Here is a 26,918-nt window from a genome sequence, read left to right as displayed (position 1 = left end):
TTAAAATCAATTATTTTTAATTATTTTCAACAGTTGGTTGTAGTTCAAACAATTGAGTAATTGATTATAACATTATTAATTTGAATTATTTCTCGTTTTTGTAATGTATAAAATATAGAACGACTTGAAAATATAGGACGACTTGAAAATATAGAACGACTTGATTGACTTTCATTGACACTTATACCTAAGGACCTGCCTCAGCTGATGAAATGTGTTACTTTTGAAATTTTTACTAAATTTATCGATTTAATTCCATTGTGGTTTATATTCATTTTTTATGAACAACTATTTAAAATATTTTTATTTGCGAAAATTCATTTAGAAAATAAAGCAATCAACTAAATCTTACCACTGTACCCGATTTCGTGAATTAAAATTTTTACTGACTAAAATAATATTTAACTTTAAATTTTGTTAAAAATAAATAATTTATTTTTTTATTTTAATTTCAGCCGACAGCTCATTTTTATTAGCAAATGCTCAAATTGTCGACTTTCCAATTGTCTATTGCAATGAGTCCTTTTGTAAGATTAGTGGATATAATCGAGCTGAAGTTATGCAAAAATCGTGCCGGTAAGTGATATGATTTTTCTAAGTGATATGGCGCTGGTTTGAAATGTTTATTTAAAGTTTCCTTGATTATTTAATTTTTATAATACATATAAATATTTATAATAAGCTGTTTGATAATATTATGATGATATCAAATAAAATTTTATAGGTTGTTTTGGTAAATGATATTTTTGACTTTAGTTATAAGGAGAACAATGAAATCGCCATATTAACGACATCAACGAATACTTAAATGACGAAAATTTTTTTAATTAATGCGAATGCTGATAGCAAATACTTACGGTAGAGTCAATAACAAATGAAAATTCTTTTCGAAACTTTTTTGAAATATTCATACAAAGATTTAGGTTTTTTAAAATTTCCTACAATGGCTATCTTTTAAGTACTTGTCGAAAAAAATTAAAAAAAAATGTTTATTCGTTTCATTCCGTTAATCCGTGCGTCCGTCTGCTGAAAGATGGAATTTTATGTACATATAGATCGCCTTACTAGAAAATTATTTTTCTAGAACAAAATTTTTGTCCATGGACACCACTAAAATGTTGAATTTGTCTTTAATTGTCTATTTATTATTTCTAAATTCTACGACAGCAAAAAAAGAGTGTTTGGCTTCTTTAGTAAAATAACAGTCAAATATCGTTATGATAAAAGGCCCGTCAAATTTAACTGTCATCTAAAATGTGTTTTTATGTCAAACGATTTTAAAACGATAGCATACTATCGTTTTTCTTGTAGACGGTAATTTCTCGAAGTCTGAAATAGCAGCTTTTAGAAGAAATTGTTTTCCACTTCACTATCCTTCCAAGTTATCGCCACTTAAAACTAATATAAATTGAATTTCCGGAAATTTTTTTTCGAAACTGCAAGATTTTGCAAATTTCTATAACAGCAATAATTTCAACCTAAATTACGCAAGTTAAATAGCGGTTAGACTGTCCTTTAAAAAAAGTATTTTTACTTGTTCAAGTTAAAAAATCTATTTTACAAACATATGATTTGAACTGAATTCATTACATGTTTTAAAAAATAAAGCTGAGTCAAATCAATGGTTTGTATTGTAGCAAGAGGTGAAAATACTGCTTCTAAAAACAATCTAGGTACACCTAGTACACTATTAAAATTACTTTTATTCATGCGAAACTATTTCATTAAGGATTGCATATATTTAGAATGAGCGATTTATGCAGTCTTTGAAATAAATCAAAAATAAATTGAAAGAGGTGTTGACAAGAGGTGCTTATGCAAGGATTCATATAAATTCTTATAAATTCTTTAAGGAATCACTTTCAACTTCATGTGCGTATGTTCCGTAGCTGTTGACCTGTGCGGTAATGATGACTCAAAATGAAAACGGAAAAATTATTAACAAACATGTACAGCCAATTCGTTCTTGTCTTAACTCTCCAGGAAGAGGCGGTACTCATTTAATAAAGTATCTTTTTTACCTTCTTCTAATAAATTAAGAAATATGCTTACAAAAGCCAGCAAATAACATTTTGAAGAATTAATATTAGCATCATTTTAACAGTTTTGTAATATTTATTTAATGTTTGAGAAATAAATGTATCCACTTTTAAGCAAAATTTTCAAATATAGCCAATTGCGGCATTTTAGCAGATTTGAGTATCTTTGTATCTAAGCTAAATTTAAAGCAAGAAAGTATCCAAATGGATACAATTGTATCCAAATGGGAACACTCGTTTTATTGGAGTATAACTTTAAGAGAGGTAAAAATAAAAAGAGAGGGAGATAGGCAAAAAGTTTGTTCTACGGAAATAAGTTCCTAGTAAAGATCTATGTACATATAAAATATAAGCTTTCTATCTGGAAGGATGTAGAAGTTTTGTAAACATGTCTACGGATGGGCAGACAGACGGACGAACGAACGAACGGAGTGATACTAATAAGCACTTTTTTCAAAAATTAATTAGAAAGAGCTTAATAAAATGAAATGTTAATTTTCTAAAATTAAGCTTATTAAATGAAACCAGCGATGAATTATTTAAATTTTAAATCATCGAATTTATTGTTTGTAGTAATTTAATCCCTACTCGAATAGCGATTTAATTTATTAATACATACAATGTGTTATTTAGCTTCGCTTTTTTATATTGACACGGTAAACTCTGTTTTTTCTGGTTCTTACTTACCATTTAGATTACACGTTTAACTTCCAAAAAAATTCATTATACTTAATAATTTTTTTTTTAAATTGGAAAAACTATAGAAAAATGTGGCAGAATAAAAAAAATTATTTCAAGGAATAGTTCTTTCCGTTTTAATAATGTGATTAACATAATTTTAAATGGCAACATTATTATAATTGTAAATAGCATGTTGTAATATTGATCCTTATTATGAAAAAAATAATTCTAATAGTTATTGAAGTGCTAGTATTATAAAATTTAATTATCGGCATTGTATTGTATGATTTATCGTATTTCAAAAGAGCTTTTTTTTTGTCTATCTAAAGTTCGCAACTGTTCCTAAAACAATTTCAAGAGCTGCCAGAATCCCTTCAATTATTTCATAAGAAACATTGAATTGTTTTACAAATTGCTTAAAATTGACGAATAAAAAATTTATTTTTAAATTTTATTTTACATAAAGGCCAAATATTTATTTCAAATACATTTTCTCTATTCCTACTAAAGTGTTAAAAATTCGAGTTTTCTAAAATCACGAATAAGTTATGAATAAGCTGTAGAAATGTGATATGTTAAAGATGAGGAGTATGTTCAAATGAAACACTTCCAGTTTTACTTCCAGTTGATAAAAATAGTGAGAAAATATATTCCAAATTCTATTCGATATTGTGATATTCCATATATTACTATTCGATATATTCGATATTACTAAGAATATAAAATATGGCAATTATTCCTAACAATTTATATATATATATATTTTAACTCCAAACATATGACGTTACGACTCTGCACCATCTTTTGTGACTTTCTTTTATTATTAATAAATGAAGAGTTTAAAATATAAATGAAATCCGAAAACAAAGTGTTAATGGAATCCTGCATACTAAAGCATATAAAATATTACATAAAATTTTGGATCTATATCTTCCTATAATTTTTACCGACCGTATTGTGTAAACAATAGGTAGGTTAGGTGATGGCAACAAATTTTGCATATCGAGATTTGGGTGGGAACGTGCTTCTGCATAGTAGGGATGTGTAAATAAACTATTTTTAGCAACCTGTCGGTCTGTCGGTTTGTCATGTGAACGTGTGTATCTCAAGTTCGGCTGAACCGATTTTAATGAAATTTTATATGCAAGTTTATTTCGATTATGGCACGGATTGATCAACTTTTGGGTTATATCAGGTCTCGGGAACTGCACTTTTTAGCGGACCTGTTTTAAATTTTTGAACATTTTGAAGAAAATATTCAACCGATTTACTTGAAATTTAATATATAAGCTCAGCTCGAGTGTCCGCGAAAATTCCTATGTCTTGGAAGAAATCAGGCATCAGCAACTAGACGTTTACTACGGGCCAAATATACATTTTTGTGTATATAAAGAGTAATAATCAACCGATTTCATTGAAATTTAATATATGAATTCCTCGTATTAAAACAATGAACATCTAAATTTTTTGGAGAGATCAGAGCTCGAAAACTGATCTGCGAGCCGATTTTACATTTTTCACCATATCTACGGAACGAATAGATGGAATTTCTTCAAATTTGATATCTGAGTTCTGATTGTTACCGAAACTAACTGGCGAGCATTTCAGGGAATTCGGGTAGCACAGAGCAAAACTTTACTAAGAGCCAAATTTACATTTTTCTAGGTATTTCAACTATGAGCTTACTAATGTCCTAAAAATTGGAAAGATGTATTTAACAGACAGTTTTATAATATTGTGTAACACTTTCACTTAACTAGACAATACACATTGCGGTCGGTTATGTGCTGATCACATCAGATTTTTTCTAATGCCTATGGTATCTTTAAACTACTTTACCAATAAACTGCTACTTTACCAACAATTAGTTTGATCAATTTGTTTAACAATTTATGAAGAAATTTATTGTCATGGTCAACAATCCCTTTCAGTCCAGTCCAGGATATGTTTCTGTACCGTAACGTAACATAAGAAAAATTATAGTAGAAAATGGTGATTAGCTATAAACCGCAGTTTTATTGTCGAAATACTATTTATAAAAGTTTTTAAAAAAGTTTACACTTTTATAAATTATTTTAATAAAAACACTTTATTCTAATCACCTTTTTACCACTTTTCCAAAAAATTTTTGAAAAAAAGTGCTTATTAGTTTCACTCTGTCCGTCCGTCTGTCCGTATGTCTGTTTACAAAACTCCTACACCCTTGCAGATAGAAACCTGAAATTTAATATGTACACAGATCTTTAATAGAAAGTAATTTTCGTAGAACATAATTTTTACCCAAACCCTAAAAATGCTATTTTTCAACTATTTATTGTGGTAGAACCATATGCATTTTTAAAATTTTGCAAAGGCAGAAAGCCAGTGGCTTGCTTCGTCTTTCACGACATACTATACTTGAACTTTAAAAAAACAAAATGGCCGCTAAAATTTACCGTTATATAAAATCCGTTTTTTCCAAATTTTTAATGTTTTCTCCTAAATCCCAGGTTGCAAAAGCCTGAAATTTTGACAGCTTTCAGAAATTAATAAATAGTTCATTTCGTTAGAAGAAAATTTTTTTCCATCTCTACCCTCTCTCAAGTTATCGCCCCTTGAAATTTGTAAAATTTGAAAACTGTCACCATATATTTCTGAAACCGCAAGCTTTCAGCTAACGGTAAATTTCACGACATTAAAAATTATAATTATTTTTCTTAACTCACACAATTAACCTTTAAAATCGAAAATCATACTAACCCCTCTAAAAAATTATTTTTGCTTTATTTCAAACACTGCATAAATCGTTCATCCGAAATTATGCAATCCTAGAAATAGTTTCGTATATGAATGAAAATAATTTAATAGTGTGGTAGATATACATAGACTGTATTTAAAAGCAGTTTTTTATTTCTTGAAGGGAAAAGTGTTACAATACAAACCATTGGTTTGACCCAACTTTATTATGAAAAGGTACCCCTTTTATTTTTATATCGAAGCTTATCTTTAAAAGTTCTTATTACACTTTTGAAATAAAATTACTGCTTTAAATACTCTTAGCTGCAATTTGAAACTCCTGAGACATTGAAATTTCAAATTTTCCGTTCCTTAAAAATTTACTCACACATTAAAAATTCCCCAGCTCATCTATTTAAATTATTGATTACTCAAATTTATAGTAGCTATAGCATTTCGTGTATAGCTACTTAAATTTTATCATAAATGTATGTTAATATAGCAATAATTGAATTATTTTAAATTTACTTCTCAAATTTATGACCTAGAAATTCAACTGCATAATTATACCAGCAAATTAAGTTATTTTAAGAATTTATTTTAAAAATTACAAGAAATGATTTTCTTTTTTTTTTATACATAAATATACAAATGTTGTATAACTCATACTTCATGGTAATTAATTCATTAGATCAATAATAAATGAAAATCTTTTTCGTACTTTATAAAGTTTTATGAATAATTTTTAATAATTAAGTCAATAAATTAATTTTATTAAAAGCCTTCAAGGAATTTAATAAATGATTAAATATAGAAAATTCTTATTTAAAATAGTAATTATATGTATATAATAAGTAATAATTTAATTTTGAAAGTAAATATTTTTAATTTAAAATAAACTTTTAAAGGTTTTTTTTAAATATTTGAGTAATTGATTTTAATATTTTTGTAAAAAAATGTATTCTTATAATCTAGTAATTTTAATAATTTAGTGATATTATTTTTGTATTAACGTCCTATAAAATTTTATATCTGTAATTTAGAAATTATGTCGTTATATTTTGTAAGGAGGAATACAGGAAGTTTAAATGGCTTTTGGGAAGGCATTCTTCGTTGTCAATAGACAACAAAGTTTTGATATGTAATTTGATAATTTTTAAGCCTACCTGGGCTTATGGTTTCAATTATGGGGCTGCGCTGCGGAGATTCATATTCAATCTATTCAAAGATTTCAAAATGGGGTATTACGAGACATTGTAAACGCCTCTTAGTATGTCCGCAATGTCAATATACACAAGGATCTCACGATCCTAAGTGTCACAAACGAAATTAAAAAGCAAGCAGCCAATCATAAAATGCGTTTATCCAATTATGTCAACATCGAGGCGGCTCGATTGTTTGACAATTAAAAATTTTGTTAGGAGACTTAAATGTGCAAGACCTCTTGAGTTAGTTTAATGTTTTTTATCTGGAACAATAAGTACTTAGTACGCTATTGTGCCAGATCAAAACTGTAAATAATCAAAAAAGTTAGACCAAAATTAATGATTAGTCGTTTCCGACTAGTTTTGTAATTTATTTTGAGAATGGTGTTTTTTAATGGATTAAAGTTCCACACTTTTCTGCTTTTCATATTGCAGTGTCTTTCGAAATTTTTCACCCTTCCTCCCGGTACAAAAAAAAAAATATTTTGTGAGCATTCAGTTCTAAAGTGACTTTAAATAAGAATAGTGTAAATATTTTATATAAGCTTGTTTTTATTTATTGCAGTTAAATTGAGAGAAACCTGAAAATTCGCCTAAAAATTTGCTACACATTTTTCGAGTTAATTTAATTATTAATGTACATATTGTATAATATTGATCAACTATACAATATACAACTATACAACATATTGCATTGCATGTATACAACGAAACTGCAATCTGCAATTACTTAATAGGAGAAGTAAAACGAATGAAATATCATCAGTAAGATCATGTGGACTCTATTCCTAAAATAATTTTCTCAAATAATATTATTTTAACTCATTCATAACAATCACACCTATACTCTCCAATTGAATATTATAACACTCAGAAAAAAATCAGTTTTCTCAACGATATAATATTAAACTTTTTTTATTTTATAATTTTAATATTGAAAATACTTATGATTTAAATGGCTTTTCTGTATATTATTAAAATGAATATTATTTTAAAAGAACCACTATCCTAAATGTATTTATATCTAGTAGCTTAATATGAAAAAAGTGTGAAATGAAATAAAAACACTAATATATTTCTATTATATAAGTGCTTCTTAGACAAAATTTTTTCAATTGCTTCCTATTTAAAATTCAAATTCCTTCATTCCACTAAATCAAATGAAAGAAATTGAATCAAAAAAATGATTGTACCATTCAACTCTAAGACAAATGAATTTAATAATATAATACCTTCGTATTAATCACTCCATACTCTTATGTATATGATAACGAAAATATTCTTACAGTAGAACATCTTTTTTAAAAGTAAGACCTTGACTTGAATTGTTAAAGAAAACTTTAATGGGCTTGATTTTGATGACCACATTTTTCAAAATAAACTGAAAGCTATCAGAATACCTTAGTATAACACTGTCTACAGTCGTATAGTACATATTAAAATATGTATTATACTTGCATAATTAGGTACATATTTGTATTTTTTATTCAATCTTTTGAAAATATTAAGAAAAACACTAAAATAAAAAAAGGCGAAAGAAAATTGAGATAAAAGCGGAAAAAACATGAAAGAATTTCTTTTTTCCTTTCATTTTTATTACAACTTTCACACTACACATAAACTTGCCTCTGTTTAATATGTAAGTATATATAAAGAGGACTTCTTAAAATTTACATAATATAATGTAGTATATAATATTATACGATATATATGTAGTTATACAAGTATTTAATGAATGCTATAAAAACTAATATAATGTCAAATAAAATTTTATTACTTATTGTATTTTACTTCTATAGAATAAACTTTATTACATACTATACATAACATACATTTATATAAGTATATTCAACGTATAGTCAAACAGTTTAAATCTTATAATATGCTGCTCTTATTTCTTTTAATGCTGGCGGTACTATGCTACTGTTTTTATTGTACTGATTTTATTATTTTCCATCCTATCCTTAAAATTCAAAATGCTAGTTATATATTGTTGGAGAGCATATCTCACGCTATATAAATAACTTTCTCCAATTCTTTATATTTTTGTACCACACTGTATATAACAATTTTAATAAATCTTTTTTTTTTCTTTTTTTGTTATATAGGCGGTCCGGGTGGGATCCTTTTTTAAGTTATTTCATATTATCCACTTCTATATCCACTTCTATATCCACTTCAAGAATAGAAAAATTATATTTCATATAGTACATTAATAGAACAACTTACATAATTATATAATATTAATATTCCATGACATTCATGAAGATGTTTATAAGTGAATTGACAATGTATCGTTAACTATGTTTCAAATTTTGTAGAAAAATATTCCACTATATTATTGAGTAAACATATTATAAATAACGATTGATAATTTTAGTATATTTATAATAGCAAAAGGAATAATGCAGCCGCTTTACGTTAAGTATTAAGTTAGACGTTCATTAGCAACACTTCACTTTTCATATCTGATACACTTTACAAATGCCAAAGTAAATTTCAAAAGCGGCTTAAAATCATTAAATTGAATGTTCCCAAAAAAAGTTATTTCAATCCTCGTCTTTTAAAATCTAACGATATCTTTGCATTGCACGAAAATGTTTCAATTAAGAATAATTTATATGCACCATTGTGGAAACTTTATGATACAAAAAATAATGTTTTTAAAATTTAAAAATTAGTTATAACCATTTCTTTAAACGAAAATATTGTGCTTTGTTCGATCAATTGCAATACAAACTAACGCCGCTATTTATTGTTCTTAAAGCTTCTACTTCTTTTCTCCTACTAGATGCTTTCTTTTCTATCAACTTTATGATTCTCTACCTCTGTTCGTAATTTTCGTTTACAGAGTTATGGCATCCAAAACAATTTTTCAAATGTTCCTTCGCAAAATTTTCCAAAATGATCAATATTTAACAACCGCGCTATTGTCAAATAAATGAATATTAATATTATTAAATTCCGAATTATTAATACAAGAAAGGAAGTTCATTTTATATTTTAAAGCACTTAGAAGATTTAAGAATAAATTTAAGTGCGAATAGAACGTGCTTTAATTTAATAAAGTTTTCGAAAGTGAGTGTAATTTTTATTATTAAATTTTCAGATACAAAATTATTGTTAACAAATGTGTTCACCATAACTATAATCTCGGAAAAAAGCTCAAGAGTTTGTATAAGGTTAATTTTTTAAGTTAATAAATTAACTGAAAAATGAAAACGCAACTGAAAGCTTTAAAAGCGAGTTTATTGTTTTTATTAAAAAATTAATTAATTTCTTTAATTACTTTCAATTTTAATTATCGTTAAATGGAACATCTTGTACATATACTTGTACTTGTGCATATACACATGTAATTATACACAATTATATATTTATATTTATAAAGTAAGTACTTTATAAAATTGAATTGATAATTTTACAGGAAAAGGACTAAGGATAATAAAAATATTTTCTTATATTATTGAGTAAAAACTACTTTCACTATAAAGAACATACTTGAGATGATTTTACTAAATACATATATATTTGTATTGAGATATGTACATAGTTTTAAGAGTACTTAAATTTTATTCTTTACTCATTGCATATACTTATGTATTTGCGGCATTTTTGTATTAGCAAAAAGTCATTTGGAAAACATTTTACTTTTTTACTTGAAAAGCAAAGAAGAAACAAATTTAAGTATCAACACTACATTTAAGTAGAGAAGGGGGAATATTCTTATTTTAATAGTCATTGAGAATATAATTCTGTGAAATCAAGAAATAAATTGTGCTTACTAACATAACCGTATTTAAAGATATGGTTTTAAATACATTCATAAATACTTACATATATTCAAACGATTTCAATAATTGTAATCGAATATATTAAAAGTGTGTTATTGTTCTTAAAACAAAACGTTTTTTAATTAAGCTGTTGTTCAAGTGAATTTTATTCTGTTATTTAATTCTATTCTAATTGAAATAAAACTTAAGATTTTTTGAAATGCCAAATTTTTCCTCGTATATCTATATTAAAACAAAGATTTTTGAAATAAATAACAGTCGGATATTTTGTTATTAGGAAAATATTTCCAAAAATGAATTTAAATTTTTAATTCGACAAATATTTTATAATTTATAATTTTATCTCTGCAAAAATAATTTTAAACGTATCATATTAATTTACAAATCATTATTCACAAATTAGCACATAGCCTAGAAAGGGAGTTATTTAAACATTATGCTCTTGAAAAATGAATTCCTCTATTGTTCTCTGCAAAAAGAAAAAACGTGACGAAATTCCTTCCGCTATAAAGAACACAACTACGATGTATTACTCTCCAATTTTTGAGTAATAAGTGTGTTCCGAGCAGTGGAACACAGCTAATATTTTCAACAATTATGTTGAAAAAGTTGTGCATTAAAAAAGAGCAAAATTTTATAGAAGGTTCACATTTTTCAAACACCACAGGTATTTATAAAATGTACATTATTACCTTTATTGAATGTGGTGTTTTCTTTCAATTTTGCTTTAAATTTCACAAAATGCTATCAACACTTACGAAAGAATAAAACTACTTTTTAACACTTTTCCAAAAATTTTTAGAAAAAAAGTGCTTATTAGTTTCACTTTGTCCGTCCGTCCATGAATATTTTTTAGTTTAATAAACCTCTACACCCTTGAAGATAGAAAGCTCAAATTTTTTATGTTGTTTTTCTTCTAGACCCCAGGTTATAGGGGCCTGGAAATTTTAGCAGCTTCTAGATACTAATAAATAGTTTATTTCGTTAGAAGAAAAGTTTTTCCATTTCCACACCCAAGTTAAGGGGCTCTTGAAATTTGGAAAATTTGAATTTTTAACGCTTTATATTGACGAAACCGCAAGCTTTTTCAAATTTCTATAAACGCAAAAAGCTAACGGTAAATTATGTAACATTAAAAAATATAATTATTTTTCTTAACTCACGCAATTAACCCTTAAAATCGAGCATTTTGTTAAACCCTCTTTAATTTATTTTTGCTTCATTTCAAAGACTGCATAAATCGTTCATCGTAAATATATGCAATTCTAGAAATAGTTTCGTATATGAATGAAAATATTTTTAATAGTGTGGTAGGTATACATAGACTGTATTTAAAAGCAGCATTTTCACTAATTGCTGAAGGGAAAAGTGTTACAATACAAACCATTGGTTTGACCCATTTTTATTAAAGTTATATGCAAATTTTGTTAAAAATTTTAAATAAGAGATTAGTACAACCCCTTTTAAAGTCAGGATCGAGTTTTATACGAACAAACCTTATACCCAGTACCATGGTAAATATTATTTGCATAAATAGAAAGAATATGGCTTTATATAATAATCACTTACAGACAGTTTAATTAAATCTGAATAGGATGAAAAGCGCTATTACTGAAATTATAATTTTCAGATTTTCGAATTTTCTTCTGACAATCCACTATAAGAGAAACTTTTGTTCGTTTACTTCAATTAATAAAATTCGCAAAAATTAATTTACAACATGTATTCACAATTTTAATAATGGACAAAATCAACAGTTTAAAAAATCGATAAATTTTAAAAAAAATGTTAAAAATTTAAATGTAAGTAATTATGATAAATTATATGATAATTCTGATAGAACAGGCTATTTTAAATATTTTTTTCTAAAAATTTACATTTTTATTTACAGTCAATAATAGAAAAACTAATATTTTTAACGAACAAAGTTATGCTATGAGAATTGTAATTCTTTTGGCACCTTTTACGCGAAATAATTTTATATTTATTTTGTATTGCAAGAAATTAGTATATTTATTACAAATCTTAGAGTGTTTTCATAGAACTTTTGCTTCATATCGTTTATTTTTCTTCCTTTTCTGGCACCTACCATATTTATTACAATCTACATAACCTAAAAAAAATATAAAAAAAATAAAGTAACAATAACCTTTCGATTGGTATTGATTTTTTTACTTATTTTATTTGTTTTTGCCCTTATTACAAATTTATGTAACTTACCGTATTACACATGCACAATTCTTTATATTGATAGGGATGTATTCAGATAGTGACACACTTACACAAATAAATTTGTATGTACATGTATGTTTTAAGTAACTTCTCAAGTGAATTGCAAAGAAAATAAATTTTATAACATAAAATAAAAGTTAAGAAATTGCGCATTAATTCCCGTTCAGTTCGATTAGAAATAATGTGTAAAGGGTACAATAACATGTTGGCTTAAAATAAAAATAGTAAATTAAAAATTAAGTTAACAAAATTTTTGAAATATATAAAATACAATGTCTTTGAATTAAAGAAAAGAGCATTATAAATTTAACAGAATATTAGCCAAAGATTATCGGTAAAACTAAGCTATACCAGCCAGACAGCGTGTCCTTCCCTAAACAATATAGAAGAGTAAAATGATAGTATTCTGAAAAAATTTTATAGAGATTTTGTAAGTTCTTGAAATAGCTGCTGTAGAGCATCAAAAATATTTGGTTATATTTCGAAAACTACAAAACATAGTGTTTAAGTTTCCCGTAAAAACATTTGGTGTAACAGCGCACAATTCTAAAAAAATTGTTTGTACTTCTATAGGTTTGAAGAACAGCTGCCACAAAACTTCAGAGATGTTTTCTTTTTTGAGATATGTACTCACCATAGCTTGTAAACATGTACAAAAATAATTTTAGTAAATTATAAGTGCCTTCAAAATTTTGATAGAATTTCACACGAATATGTAGGATAATATTTCTACTAAAATATTCACAAGATTTTTATGAGAACCTTGGTTATCTATCACATAACCTTTGGAAAGCTTTCGTATGGCTGACAGAGTAATTTTTCACAGACACAGTAAAGCTTTCATATGACTAACCATTTTTGAGTAATTCAAAAGGCTAAAGGGTTGCAATTACTTGGTCATTCTTCTCAATTCTCAACTTAATTGTAAATCAAAAATATGCAATAAACATTTATTCTAATCAATGTCTTGCCACACAACGGGAATTCATAAAAAAAAAGTTATTTTCTCTATAAGTTATTCTCTTTCTTTAATAAACCATTTTAAAAAGTCATGAAAATGCTTTCATATAAAGAAAAAGTAGCACAGGTAACAACCGTAATCAGGGGGGGGGGGGGGGGCACAAATATGCATAACATCTATTCACACTACGAATAACATATGTCAATTTCTTTTATTTGTACTTATTATAAAAGATCGATGAAGTAAGGTAATTTTACTTTTAATAAATAAAAACTATATAGAAAATCAGAAAAACAAATTTATATATGTATAATGACTGTAATATCAATATAACAGTGCATTGGCATACGACATTTTGAAAATTATTCTTTTATGTCCCACCTGACTACGGTTATTACCTGTGCTGCTTTTTCTTGTTACTCTCTGTTGTAAAACATATGAACACACATCGAAGCATATGCATATAATATGTATGCAATATACATACATGTATGAATTTGTGTTAACATATATGCAACAGATTACGTACGCCACTTACAGCATATTTAAATTTGTAATGATTTTAAAAGCGGTATGTCGTCATATTTACAATAATGTATCTACATAGATACGTTTATTTTCATATATGCAATAGGTTTTCATAATGTATTGTACGATAATAGCAGAGAAATATGAAGAATAATTAACAAAATCAATAAATATGGTAAATTTATATATTATTTTGTGTAGGAGAAAAAAATAAAGAGAAAATATATTATTTTGTGCAGAATTTATTGACGCGGTTATAGATTACCGCACAAGTTAAGCTCTTTTTATATTTGTTTTTTACTAATTTAGTACAATTTACGATGGCGTATATGGATTTTGTAATGTTGTGTAAAAGGTAATTAAAACAAGAAAAAATAGAGTTGATCGTGTCAACTCTGTGATATCCGCACAAATTTGTTCCTATGTGCGAGTAAATATATCATAGCTGACTAAGGGACAGACTACGACTTTAAGTTGCCGTATTACCATATCAATTTATGCAAAATTTAAATATTTTCATTATTTTATAACATATAGCCCAATAAGTTTTCAAGTTATATGGCAACTACCAAAAGATACCAACGGTTTCAATGAATTTGATGATATACATGATATACATGCCGTAATTATATATTCGCTTGTGCGAAAATTCATTACTATAGCTTCTACAATTACTTAGATATAGCCAAAAAAATTTTGAAGTTGTAAGGCAGCTACCCGAGCCAGAATCTCGATCATATCCAATTTATAGGATTCCGGAATTTACTATAAAAAAATATTTGTGAAAATTTGGTGAACTTAGCTTAATTAGTTTCTGAGTTATCGTTGTGACGGACGGACGGACAAACAAAGCTAAATCAACTTAGAATTCGAAACCGATTAAAAATATATACCTGAGTTTATATCTCAGACCACTATTTTTTAGCGTTACAAACGGTAAGGCAAATTTAGTATACCATTCGAATATACGTTCGTACGGTTATAAAAACGAGTACAGGAGAAAGATAAAAATGTTGGAGGTTGGATATTGCCGAAGATAGAATTGTGTGAGCTTTGCACAAGGCGTAAACATGTGATTTTAGTTTAACGTTTTTATTTTTATAAACTCTTTATTGCGTACTCATTTGTATATGTATCTTTATATATTAATACTGCACGTGTTCTGACTTAAAAGAAATACTTTTAAAAATTTTAAAATTAAATGTTGAGAGAAATTCCATGACATTAGGATATAAAAAATTTATTGAACAGGCATATATTATATGAGCCCTCAGAATATAATGAATCAATAATCTAGAAACGGTCAGTGAAAATATAATTAAACCATATTTCACTTTTTCTTACAAATCGATCGCTTGGATTTTAGAGAAGTTATTTAAGGGAAATTATTTATAGCGTTACTAATTTTTCAGTTAAGTTAGTTTTAAAATTTTTACCAGTTTTCTTTTGAGTTGTTTGGATGATTTGATAGGCAAATATGAAAATAATAGATATACTAAACATAACCTATCCTATTTAAAACAGTGTAAGTAAGACCTTGAGTATATTCTTAAAATTTTTACAATATTTTCAAACAAGGAATTCTGTACTTAAGTATTTAAAATTCACAAATCGTTACATTAAATTTACTTAATACCATATTATGACTCTTCCTTCATTTTATTCAAATAATTTGTTATAAATATTATAATTGGTGATATATTATGTCATCCAAGTAGAAAGACATAAAGAGTTGGCCACTTGTAACTTATGATTTTTGTGTAATGTATTAAAGAGCCGTTTATAAATATGGATGGCTGCATTGTGTCAAAAAATAATTAGTAAATATTGCTGAAATAAATGGAGATTGTTTTTTCATTTCGCTACAAAGGCATATAAATTTTTATTAATTCTGTAAATGTTACATAGCTTTAATTATTTTAAATTTTTTAGTTATTTAAAAATAGAAAAATTATGAGCTGCCATCCAGTTGCTATTCTGTACAAAGTGTTCTTTTTACTAGATCGGAGTGCTATATTTCTTTAAAAGAAACGCAAATTGGTGTCATTTCATAAAATTTGTTTTGATACCAATTATTTCTGTAACATTATTTTATTTTCATTTTATAATTTGGAGTAAATGTTATCTGTGCAAAGTTCAATATGTTGATTTTGACGTAAAAATCATCAAAATTGTATTTAGATTTCTAAAAATCTAATCTGTTCTAATTAAATCCAATACTCTTTAGTGTAAAAACATTTTACAGTATTTAAAACATTTTTTTTTTCATTTTTAGATTATTTTCATTGGAAAATATTTAGACATACAAAAAAATCTGGTGTGGTCAGCACATAACCGACCGCATTGTGCATTGTCTAGTTAAGAGAAAGTGTTACAGAATATTATAAAAATGTCTGTTAAATACTTCTTTCCAATTTTTAGGACATTAGTAAGCTTATAGTTAAGATACCTAGAAATATGTAAATTTGGCTCTTAATAGAGTTTCACTATGTGCCACCTGAATTCCCTGAAATGCTCGTCATTTAGTTTCGGTAACAACCAGAACTCAAATATCAAATTTCAAGAAATTCTATCAATTAGTTCCGTAGATATGGTGAAAAATGTAAAATCGGCCCGCAGATCAGTTTTCGAGCCCTGATCTTTCCAAAAAATTTATATGTTCATTGTTTTAATACGAAGAACCTAAATATTAAATTTCAATGAAATCGGTTGATTATTTCTCTTTATATACGCAAAAATGTATATTTGGGCCGTAGTAAACGTCCAGTTGCTGACACCTGATTTCTTCCAAAAGTTAGGAGGTTTTGGGGCCGGTCGAGCGAAGCTTATATATGAAATTTCAAGCAAATCGGTTGAATAGTTTCTTCAAAATGGTCAAAAATGTAAAACAGGCCCGCTAAAAAGTGCAGTTCCCGAAGCCTGATATATCCCAAAAGTTGATCAATCTGTGCCATGGTGGAAATAAACTTACATATAAAATTTCATAAAAATCGGTTCAGTAGAACTTGAGATACACGCGTGCACACACAGACCGACAGACCGACAGACCGACAGACCGACAGGTTGCTAAAAATAGTTTATTTACACTTCCCTACTATGGAGAAGTGCATTCCCACCGAAAACTCGATATGCAAAATTTGTTGCCATCACATAACCTACCTATTGTATACACAATACGCTCGGTAAAAATTATATTATTTACAGTTTTTATCCCAATGCGACAAAACTTAAAATAACAAGACGACAGTTTTGTGCAAAAACTTTAAGTGGGTCAATAGAGAATTTAGCGGTAAACAATGGTTATGAATACATGTACAGTGTTGTTTATACATATAAAAACAAATTGACACAAAGAGAATAGCCAAGTGAAGATTTTTTATGACTTAGAGTAAGTGCGGTGATCGTGGACCACATATTTTGTTTCTGGAGTTTTCTCCGTTATCTTAAATCACCCTGTCTTTAACCTTAAATTTTCAACCCTGTCATAGATTATTAGGCAAGAGCCACAGTCATAGATTATTTTATAACCATTTCATACTCATTTTCAGTGCGAAAAAATGGAAATTTCAAAATTTTGAAAATGGATGGGAAATTTGGACCACACGTGAGGCAAAGGTGAACCATGGTCCATTTAAACAGGATAAAAAACAACTACATAAAAAAATTTAAAAAATAAAATTAATCAAAAATTAAATTTTATCCTACAAAACTAAAATGCATGTAAAAATGTGAGCCAAAATACCCGAAGCGTAGTGTTCCACAATACACGGAATTTCGATCTTTGTAAAGAAAATAATATAAATTTTATAATCAAATTAAATGCTCACTTCAAATTGTCACTTCAAATCTTTAGCAGAAACCGGTTTTATCGTAGTGGTAAGAACACAAACAAATGCTGTCGTTAAAAATTTACAAAATTTTTATTAAAAACACTTTATATACTGAAAGCTACAGCAATACTGATTTTCGAGTAATGATTTCCCTTTTTTATTAAAAATTATAATTTTGCATGTTTCGACATGCATATATAGGACATCACATTTATAGCTTCTCGGATATAATGGTGTTCCACGTTATCCACCGACTGGGCCACAATTTCCACTTACTCTATGTAAAATAGGATTTAAGGTCTGTCCTAAAGAGTACATTTTTAAATTTTAATAAGGAATACGTGTTAATCCTATTTAAAATGAATCGATGTATGTATATATTTAGCTACAATAATTAACTACATTTTTGGACTTTTTTGCACATTCACAAAAAAGGATGAAGAAATGGGCTTATTAGTTCTACTTTGTCTACCCGTTGATCTACTTGCATGGCCGTTTATAAGACTTTTATACGCGTTTTAAGATAGGAAAATTTAATTTTTTGAACAAAATTTTTTATAAAACAAATAAGTTAAATTTTTTTTTGAATAATTTAAGAAGGGCACATATTAATTAAATTAATGATTAAGTAACCTTCCTAGTGGCAGGAAAATATTTCTAAAATTAGTGCAATATAAAACTTGTCGTATAAATATGCATACCAAAGAATTATATAAGTAATAAAAGAATTAGTTCAGCAAAAGAGTAGTAATTGGTTCGACATCAGTTCGTTTTCATTTATTTGGTCTTTGAAGTAAGTTTTAATTGGTGAAGAGGACTGGTTTATCTTACAAGCCATCTAAATCAACTGTTTTTGAATTAAATTTTTGAACGAACACTTAAAACTGTTCTTATATTTTATAAATGTTAGTGAATCATAAAGAAAAAAAAAACGTATAAATTTAAAATAATTTGAAACTAATGTAAATACGATTCAAATATGTAAATGTGTTTTGTAATTTTTTCATTATTGTTCTTTGGATTTGAGTTTATTACCCTTTTGCTGCTTTGATATTAAACTTTCCTTTTTTCAAGGACATAACAAATGATTATTGTTTGTTTTTCTCTTGTTTTTTTCACATTTTATTTTTGTATCCTCATAATTCGTTTGGGTTTTCCTTTTTTTCCTGTTCTTTAAAAATTGAAAAATTATACAATATCTCCGCATTTTACATTTGCTCATAATATATTTTCTGTATATAAACATTATACGGAATTAGGGCTACAAGGTAATATAATTTTAAATTGAATACAAAGAATGAATAAAAACACGAACAAAAACAAAACAAAAAAAACAGGATGACCATATGTTAACAACGCTCATACAAGTAGAATTTGATTTTCTTTTCTATTGTTATTTTACATATTTTTTTGAAAATAATTTTAAATTTTTAAATAAAAATTTATTTTCTGTATTTGGTAAAATTTAAGGTTCTTATTTTAATACGTAGCTATATTGTATATCTACATATTTTAATAAATAAGGAAAGTTTAAATTCTCTCTAAATATTTTTGACTTACAATTATAAGAACTTAGAAAGTCACTATAGCAAATTTTTTTCAAAATTCTGGCTTTGTTATTTAACTCTTCTATGTTGTATAAAGAAAATTTTTTTTAATTTTACGATTAAATAATTTTGCTGACGTCAAAATAGTTTCTCTTTCATTATGTTGTTCCAATTTTTTAATATAAGGTTTAATTGTTGTATTCCTTTTATAAGAATTTTTTTAAAAATTACGCATTTTTATATAAAATTATCTATGGAAATAAAACAAACTAAGTACAAAATTAGTAGTTTTAGGTAAATGAAGTTTATACATTTCAGAAAAATTAAGTCCTTTTAAAAAAAAAAAGAAAAAAGACAACTATTAAAACTAAGTTTGTAGAATAATAAAAAATCTTTCGTTTTTTCCCGTCTTTGTTAAAATCTAAATGATATTTTTTTCTAGTATAAACCCCTTTTTCAAAATAGTAAATATTTGTAATTTGCTCCAATCACAGACCCATTAATTCAATTTGATTGCGATTTAATTATTTTAGAACGCTCTGAATTTTGATCAATTTTCGCTAAATTACATGTTTTTATACGTATTTGAATATAAAAAATTATGCTAAAAAATAAAATATTTCGATTTAGCATTTAGTTGACTAAGACAGTTTTGCCTTTTTATTGAATTACATAATAAAATAATTATTATATCTAATTATTTTAATTATACCTTTATGTTAATTTTATAAATTCTTGCTTTTAATTGCTTTCATTAATTCGACGCCATCAATATAAAATATAGTTTTGCTATACAATTTTTGTTTTTGATTATAATTTTCAAAGCATATTTAAAAACAAAAAACTTAATAAGATGTTAACTTTTCCCAAAGCTACACTTTGAATAAATATTTAATAAAATAAATACTAGTTGTGTAAAAAAGGAATTTTGATTCATACATAATAAAATTAATTATATTATAAAATAAAACACACGATATCGTACATAGTTTGGAATTTTACAGGAATATTTTACAAATTATTTTTATAGTTATTAATTAATTTAATATATGTATAATTTAAGTTATATATATTATTTTGTACATGATATATATAATATATATATATATATATGCATATATGAAATTTCATAATTATAAGTATACTATATTGTTAACAAACTTATACAAAATATTACGATTATACAGTAGTAAAAGAAAGGACAAAAACATAATGTTTTTTTCTAATAAGTCAAGAAAACTCATAAAATATACAAATGTGTGCCTACATATAGCAAAGAATAAAAGATTGAAAAAAGAATAAAAATAATATAAGAACAGAAATGAAAATAAAACCATAAAACTTAATTTAAAATATGCCTTGAAGTGGCATTTTCCGCATACAAGAATATTTCTTATATGCTAAAATGAACATTTTTTCATACATAAGCAATAAGGAAATTTATAAAATGTGTATGAGCTCATTTATATAGGATTTTTCAATATGAACCAAATAATTAATTTAACCTTAAAATTTTATAATAATCAAAATAGATGACAGATCAAATAGCTTTGCCATAATAATATTCTTTAATTTGTTCCTATAACAAACGACAACCTTTAATATTGTAGAGGTGCATTAAAATATTATAGTGTAAGCTATTAGTTCAACATCTATATGAGAAAATTTCGCCCTTATTTACAAATCCATTCCAGAAATGTTTTAATTGAAAAATATAAAAGTTGTTGTGTCCAAGGAAATCAAAGAATTTATCATTTTATAATAGAATGTTAGCATTGAATTAATGAAGAGAAAGAAATTAAATAATGAAGAAAATTAGTTTAACGCGAAGAGTTAAACTAATTTTCAAACGTAAGTTAGAACCAGGATGAATCTGGTTGAGTGTGCTTTACAAATAAAATCGATTGAAGAAAATGTACGAGTAAAACCTATTTGAATTCTATAAAAATTTTTAATAATTGTTAACTCAAAAAAAAAAATTTCTTCAAAATGAAAACCCTTGTACAAAAAAAGAGCAACTCGTTTTTGTCATAAAAATATGAAAAAAAGGTCAGAAGATAATAATAGCGTTATAGCCTATTATAGTAAATTAAATTATTAAAATGTTTAAAGGTTGAGCACTCTGGTCTCAATTTTGTATACCATCAAATTTATGTACGTAATGAAACTTAAGCCTAAATACATATTATTTAATAAATACATATATCAAAAATCTATGTAAAATGTCATTTATGTATAATATTGTAGTCCTATTACATAATATATAAACATGCACAATAGTTTTCATTACAAGGTTTTTTAAAAAAAAGAACTTATATTTTCAAGAAATCATTCTTATCTTCCCCCATTGTTCATTCTATCATAATTACATAGTTAAAAGAATTATAGTGTAAATTATAAAAACTCTAATATTGTATGATAAAAGCACATAAGATTGTTAACATATTGTTATATGGCTAATACTAATGAAATTTAATTATTTTAAGAGGCTCATTATAATCTAAAAGAGTACCTACTCTTATATACAAGTATAAGCAGGATAAACCGTATACAAAAGGAAGTGTGTATGGATGTGTATTCGAAAATATAAATTTTATTTTCTTTGATAACGATAATATTATATGCTCTTAACTTGCTAATAATAATTAAAAGGATGTTGATTTTTACTAAAATAATGTTACATACGTATGTCTGTATGTATCGTAATTTTGTTTCATAATATATACATATATATTTATATAATGTTTTTTATTTGTGTTAATACTTTGATTAAAAATTTATTCATGTGTAAATTTATTATTCGAGGAATTTTAAAAATATGAGCATAATTTTGATGAAAAATATATTTTTGCGTCAATAAATTTCTTAACCGCTAATAAAATAGACAAGTTCTCATGAACAAGAGATTTACAACGAGGAAAAATAGAGTTGATCGTGTCATCTCCGTGATACCCGTACAAATTTTTTATCCTATTTGCGAGTAAATATACCATAGTTGACTATGAGAGAGACTATGACTTTAAGATGCCGTATTACCATATTAATTTATGCAAAATTTCAGTACTGTGTTTTCAATATTTTCTAAGATATGGACAAACTACTATTGAAGTTGTATGGCAATTACTACAAGGAGTCAAGACATTTTAAAGATCTTTATCACACATAACAGCCCTAATAATACACTTTTTTCACGAAATTTCTATGTTATAACTCCAATAATTTCTGAAATAATGCCAAATAACTTTTAGAGTTGTATGACAGTTATCACAAGTGCTCATGAGATCTCAATAACTTTAAATAAATATAGTTGCCATTTTACTATATTTTATTTTGCAAAATTTCAGTACTGTAGGTTAAACAGTTTTTAAGATATAGCCAAAAGCTTTTCAAGTTGTATGGCAGTTACTAGAAGGAGCCAAGCAATTTCAACGACTTTTCTCAAATACAATGGCCATACTAATATATTTCAATACCATAGCTTCTATAATTTCTGAGATGTAGCCCAATAAATGGCAGCTACCCGAACCAGTACCTCGATTATATTCAATTTAAATAGGGCTCTGGCATTTACTATAATAAATCATTTGTGAAAATTTGGCGAAATTAGCTTAATTAGTTTTTGAGTTATCGTTGGATCGCATCGACCCAAATCGACTGAGAATTCTTAGCTGATCAAAAACATATACGTGAGTCTATATCTCTGGCCACTATTTCTTGGTGTTACAAACGGTAAGGCAAATTTAGTATGCCCTTCGAACATACGTTCGTACGGGTATGAAAAAGAAATCTAATATCTAAAAGTTTAGTATGAATAATTCAAAAGAAAAATTCAAATTATTAAAAATAAACCCATAATATTCACATAAATTTAATAAATTTGTGAATTGTAATTTTTTAACGACGTAAGAAGTCCTAAAATTTAAAAAAAAGGTTTGCTTAAGAAGTCAAGTTAACCAATTTCGGTGGAGAAGCTTTGTGGAGGCGCTATGCTTAAAAAGAGTGAAGCAGGAAAAATCAAATACACATGTTTTGAAAAGTGTTCATAAATTTTTTTAATTACAAGTTGTATGCAAACCATTATAAAAGATCCAAAATTCATCAAATTATATGAAGTACGTTAATTTATAGAACACAAAATGAATTAAATATAATGTTTTAACGACGAAAGAATTTTTGAATTGATAGGCCTTCTTATTAGTTATTGCGTTAGTTGATCTTCTTGTTAAAAATTGCCCTGTATTAAATAGCCCAACATATTGAACTTGACAACAGAACGCTTGTTATTTGGAATGAGCAGAAAGAAAAAGCAATACAGAATTTTTGTATTCAGTCTGCCCTACAGTTATTTATTGTAATTAGTAGTTTCAAACTCTTAAATGAAGAGCTCTAGATGCATGTTTTATACGAGACTTTATTACTAAATTTGCTAGCTCTATTTTTGTTATTGTAAAACAAATGAGTTTTAATATAAAAATTATTTAAATTACTCTTCCATACCTATTTTTTGACATTTTAAAAATGCTATATAATAATTTATTTATTTCAGATGTGGTTTCATGTACGGTGAGCTAACAGATAAAGAGACTGTATCAAGATTAGAATTTACATTAGAAAACCAACAACAGGATCAATTCGAAATTTTATTGTACAAAAAGAATAGTAAGTTAAAATTTTTTCATTGTAAAACAGATTACTGTTGCATACTTTTAGGGGAATTTTTAATGCTTTATTTTTTCCGTTTATGAATCGGAAGGGGTCTTCAATTTTGAGATGCATCCTTCGCGCTGAAAAAAACGCATATCTAAAGAGATTATAAACCATTTCGAAAATCATACTTTGACTTTGTAAAGTACGCGCTAAAATTTTTTCAATTATATGAATAAAATAAAAGTAATAAAGTAAGGTCCAACCAATGATTTGTAATGTAGCCCTTTTCCCTTGAACAAGTGAAAATACCGATTTTAAAATACGAATATATTTCAATACATAGATTGTACGAATATATACGAATATATTTTAATACATAGATTGTACGCATTCAGGATACAATCTATGTATCTCAATGCAATCTTTGAAATAAAACAAAAAAAAAGTTAAAGGAAGCGTTTATATAATGCTCAAAATTAAAGTTTAATTGCGTGAGCTAAGAAACATAATAAAATTTTTTAATGCTTGGTGTTTACCATTAGCTTTCTGCGTTTATAGAAATTTGAAACAACTTGCAGTTTCAGAAATATAAGGTGCCAAAGATTTAAATTTTTCAAATTTCGTGAAGCGATAACTTGAGAGAGTGTGAAGGTGGAAAAAAATTTTATTCTTACTATTTATACACTATTTATTGAAGTCTAAAAGCTGCTTAAACTTCAGACTTTTACAACCTGTGGTCTAGAAGAAAAACGATATCAAAATTTGGAAAAAACGGAGAAATTTAGATAAAAGATAATTTTTTATGCGGATACTAATTTTTCAGATTTGAAAACGAAATAGAAAATTCATAATATATTTTGAAGACAAAAAAATTCTTTGTGTGACCCCAAAATTGTGTTTTTTAATTTTGCGTTTGTGAAAGTAATAAAATGTGCAAATACAATTTGAAAATTGATGCGTGAAAAAATCACATTATCGTATATAGGTATGTTTAGAAATCTGAAAAAGGTGTCAGAAAATATATCTACTATAATGTTGGCGATTCCAAATTGTAATTTTAAAATTTCCCTTAAATATGCCAATACAATTTGAGTTTATAACGAAAGAAGCTTTAAAATGTTTTGGTTATGATGCTCATAGAGATTATTGCAAATACATATTTTATGTATATACATGTATATTGTATAAATAAATGTATAATGATAACTTAACAGTGGCTACGAAATATTTTAGTTTTATAGTCAGTAACTTAATTTGGTAGTGCTTACCATATCAAATTTTTTTTGTACATAAGTTGTATTTAGCAAACAAAATAAATAAAATTCGAAATTATCCGCCTTATCGACTTAAAATATGCATTCTTTAAGACTTCATTAAGCTTAGTAAAGTTGGCGACTAGTTGCTCCACTCTTTATTCTAGCGTAATCTTAAGGGTTTCCAGAAAACAGTGAAATTTTATTCCGTGAATTCCAAAACGTAGTATATAAGTTTTTAATCGATTTTACCGTCTAAATACAGCTTTACAACAACGAAACCTTTAGAAACCACTGCCTTTTATGTAAAAAGCAATCTCAATTTCTTTGCTATAAGATCTGCTTTTGGTTTACGTTTCAATTGCGTACTTAATACATTTTAGAATAGTGTGCAATGGCAAATGCCTTTAATATACATTTGGAAATTTGATACATTGTAAATTTTACACTTCCCTGCGCTTGAGAAGTAACACATTGTCCCTATGCGTTACATATTTACGTTATCAAAAGATTAACATCCTGTTTTTTTTTAATAATGTGTAGTTTATTATTGGTTTCTCGAGTCATAGTTCATTTCAAAATTATAATATTCAATGCTCATTGCATACTTTTTGAATGAAATAAATTTCATTCTTTCAAATATATGTACATAAATTTATTATTAAAGCACTAAAAAAAATTAGCATAATAATTTTCGAAATGTTCGAAACATTTTATTTCTCAATCCTAAGAATTCAAATCACAAACATTTTTATAATGAAAACATACTCGTATACATATACAAGTTTAAAATTTTTGAATTTTCATTGGATGAATGAATTCCAATTAGGATTACAATTTTTCAATTCTTTAATATTAATTTCATATTTATTCATCAAAAGTACAATGACAAAGCATTAATTTTTCATTCCCTTTTTAAATTTCCAATATTTTCATTTACAATTTTGTTTTAATAATCGAATTCTTATTTATGAAATTGTAATAAAATATTCCTTTTCTTTTTTAAGTCAAGTCATTTTAAAAAATAAAACAAAAAATTGAACACTAAAAAACCATGACCTCAAAACAATCGAAAAAAGAACAAAAATAAAATTAGAAAGCAAAAAAAAAAGAAGATTTCCATTTTAACTTTTCGTAAATCGAAATCAAAAGTTTTTTTAAGTGTGTTGTCGTCATTATTAAGAATTTTTTCAGGAAATTCTTTTGCTTTTGTATTAGTAAAGAAACACTGCGAATATAAAAATTTAAAGGAGTGGTAATAAAGAAAGTTTTTCGCTAAATTGCAATTTTTTTCATTTTTATCTTTTGATTATAGTTATGGTTAGTTGTAGACGATTTTGTTAACTTTTTGCTTCATAAAAATGAGAAAATATAAAAAACTAAATAAAATAGAAAAATCGATTTTTATTTTTTTTTTGTGGTTCGTCTTTGTGTTTTTATTATTTGGAAAAGTTTTCTTATTTTCCCTTTTTCTTTTCTATAAATC

At 26.2% G+C, this 26,918-nt stretch overlaps 1 protein-coding gene across 2 annotated transcripts in view; it reads left to right on the top strand.

The window, feature by feature from the left end:
* Nucleotides 1–461: 461 nt before the first annotated feature.
* Nucleotides 462–26,918, top strand: part of LOC129618521 (potassium voltage-gated channel protein eag) — a 70,298-nt gene continuing 43,841 nt past the window's right edge. For both annotated transcript variants that reach the window (XM_055533318.1, XM_055533327.1), the window contains exons 1-2: nucleotides 462–576; nucleotides 24,079–24,191. In XM_055533318.1, coding sequence (XP_055389293.1) covers nucleotides 560–576; nucleotides 24,079–24,191 — 130 coding nt within the window. In that variant the 5' untranslated portion in view covers nucleotides 462–559. The remainder of the gene's footprint in view (nucleotides 577–24,078; nucleotides 24,192–26,918) is intronic.

The sequence above is a fragment of the Condylostylus longicornis genome, unplaced genomic scaffold, assembly GCF_029603195.1.
Source record: "Condylostylus longicornis isolate FDR11 unplaced genomic scaffold, ASM2960319v2 ptg000001l, whole genome shotgun sequence".
In the NCBI taxonomy this organism is placed as follows: domain Eukaryota; kingdom Metazoa; phylum Arthropoda; class Insecta; order Diptera; family Dolichopodidae; genus Condylostylus; species Condylostylus longicornis.
The sequence above is the reverse complement of the archived record's forward strand: the minus strand, read 5'-3'. Positions and strand labels throughout refer to the sequence as shown.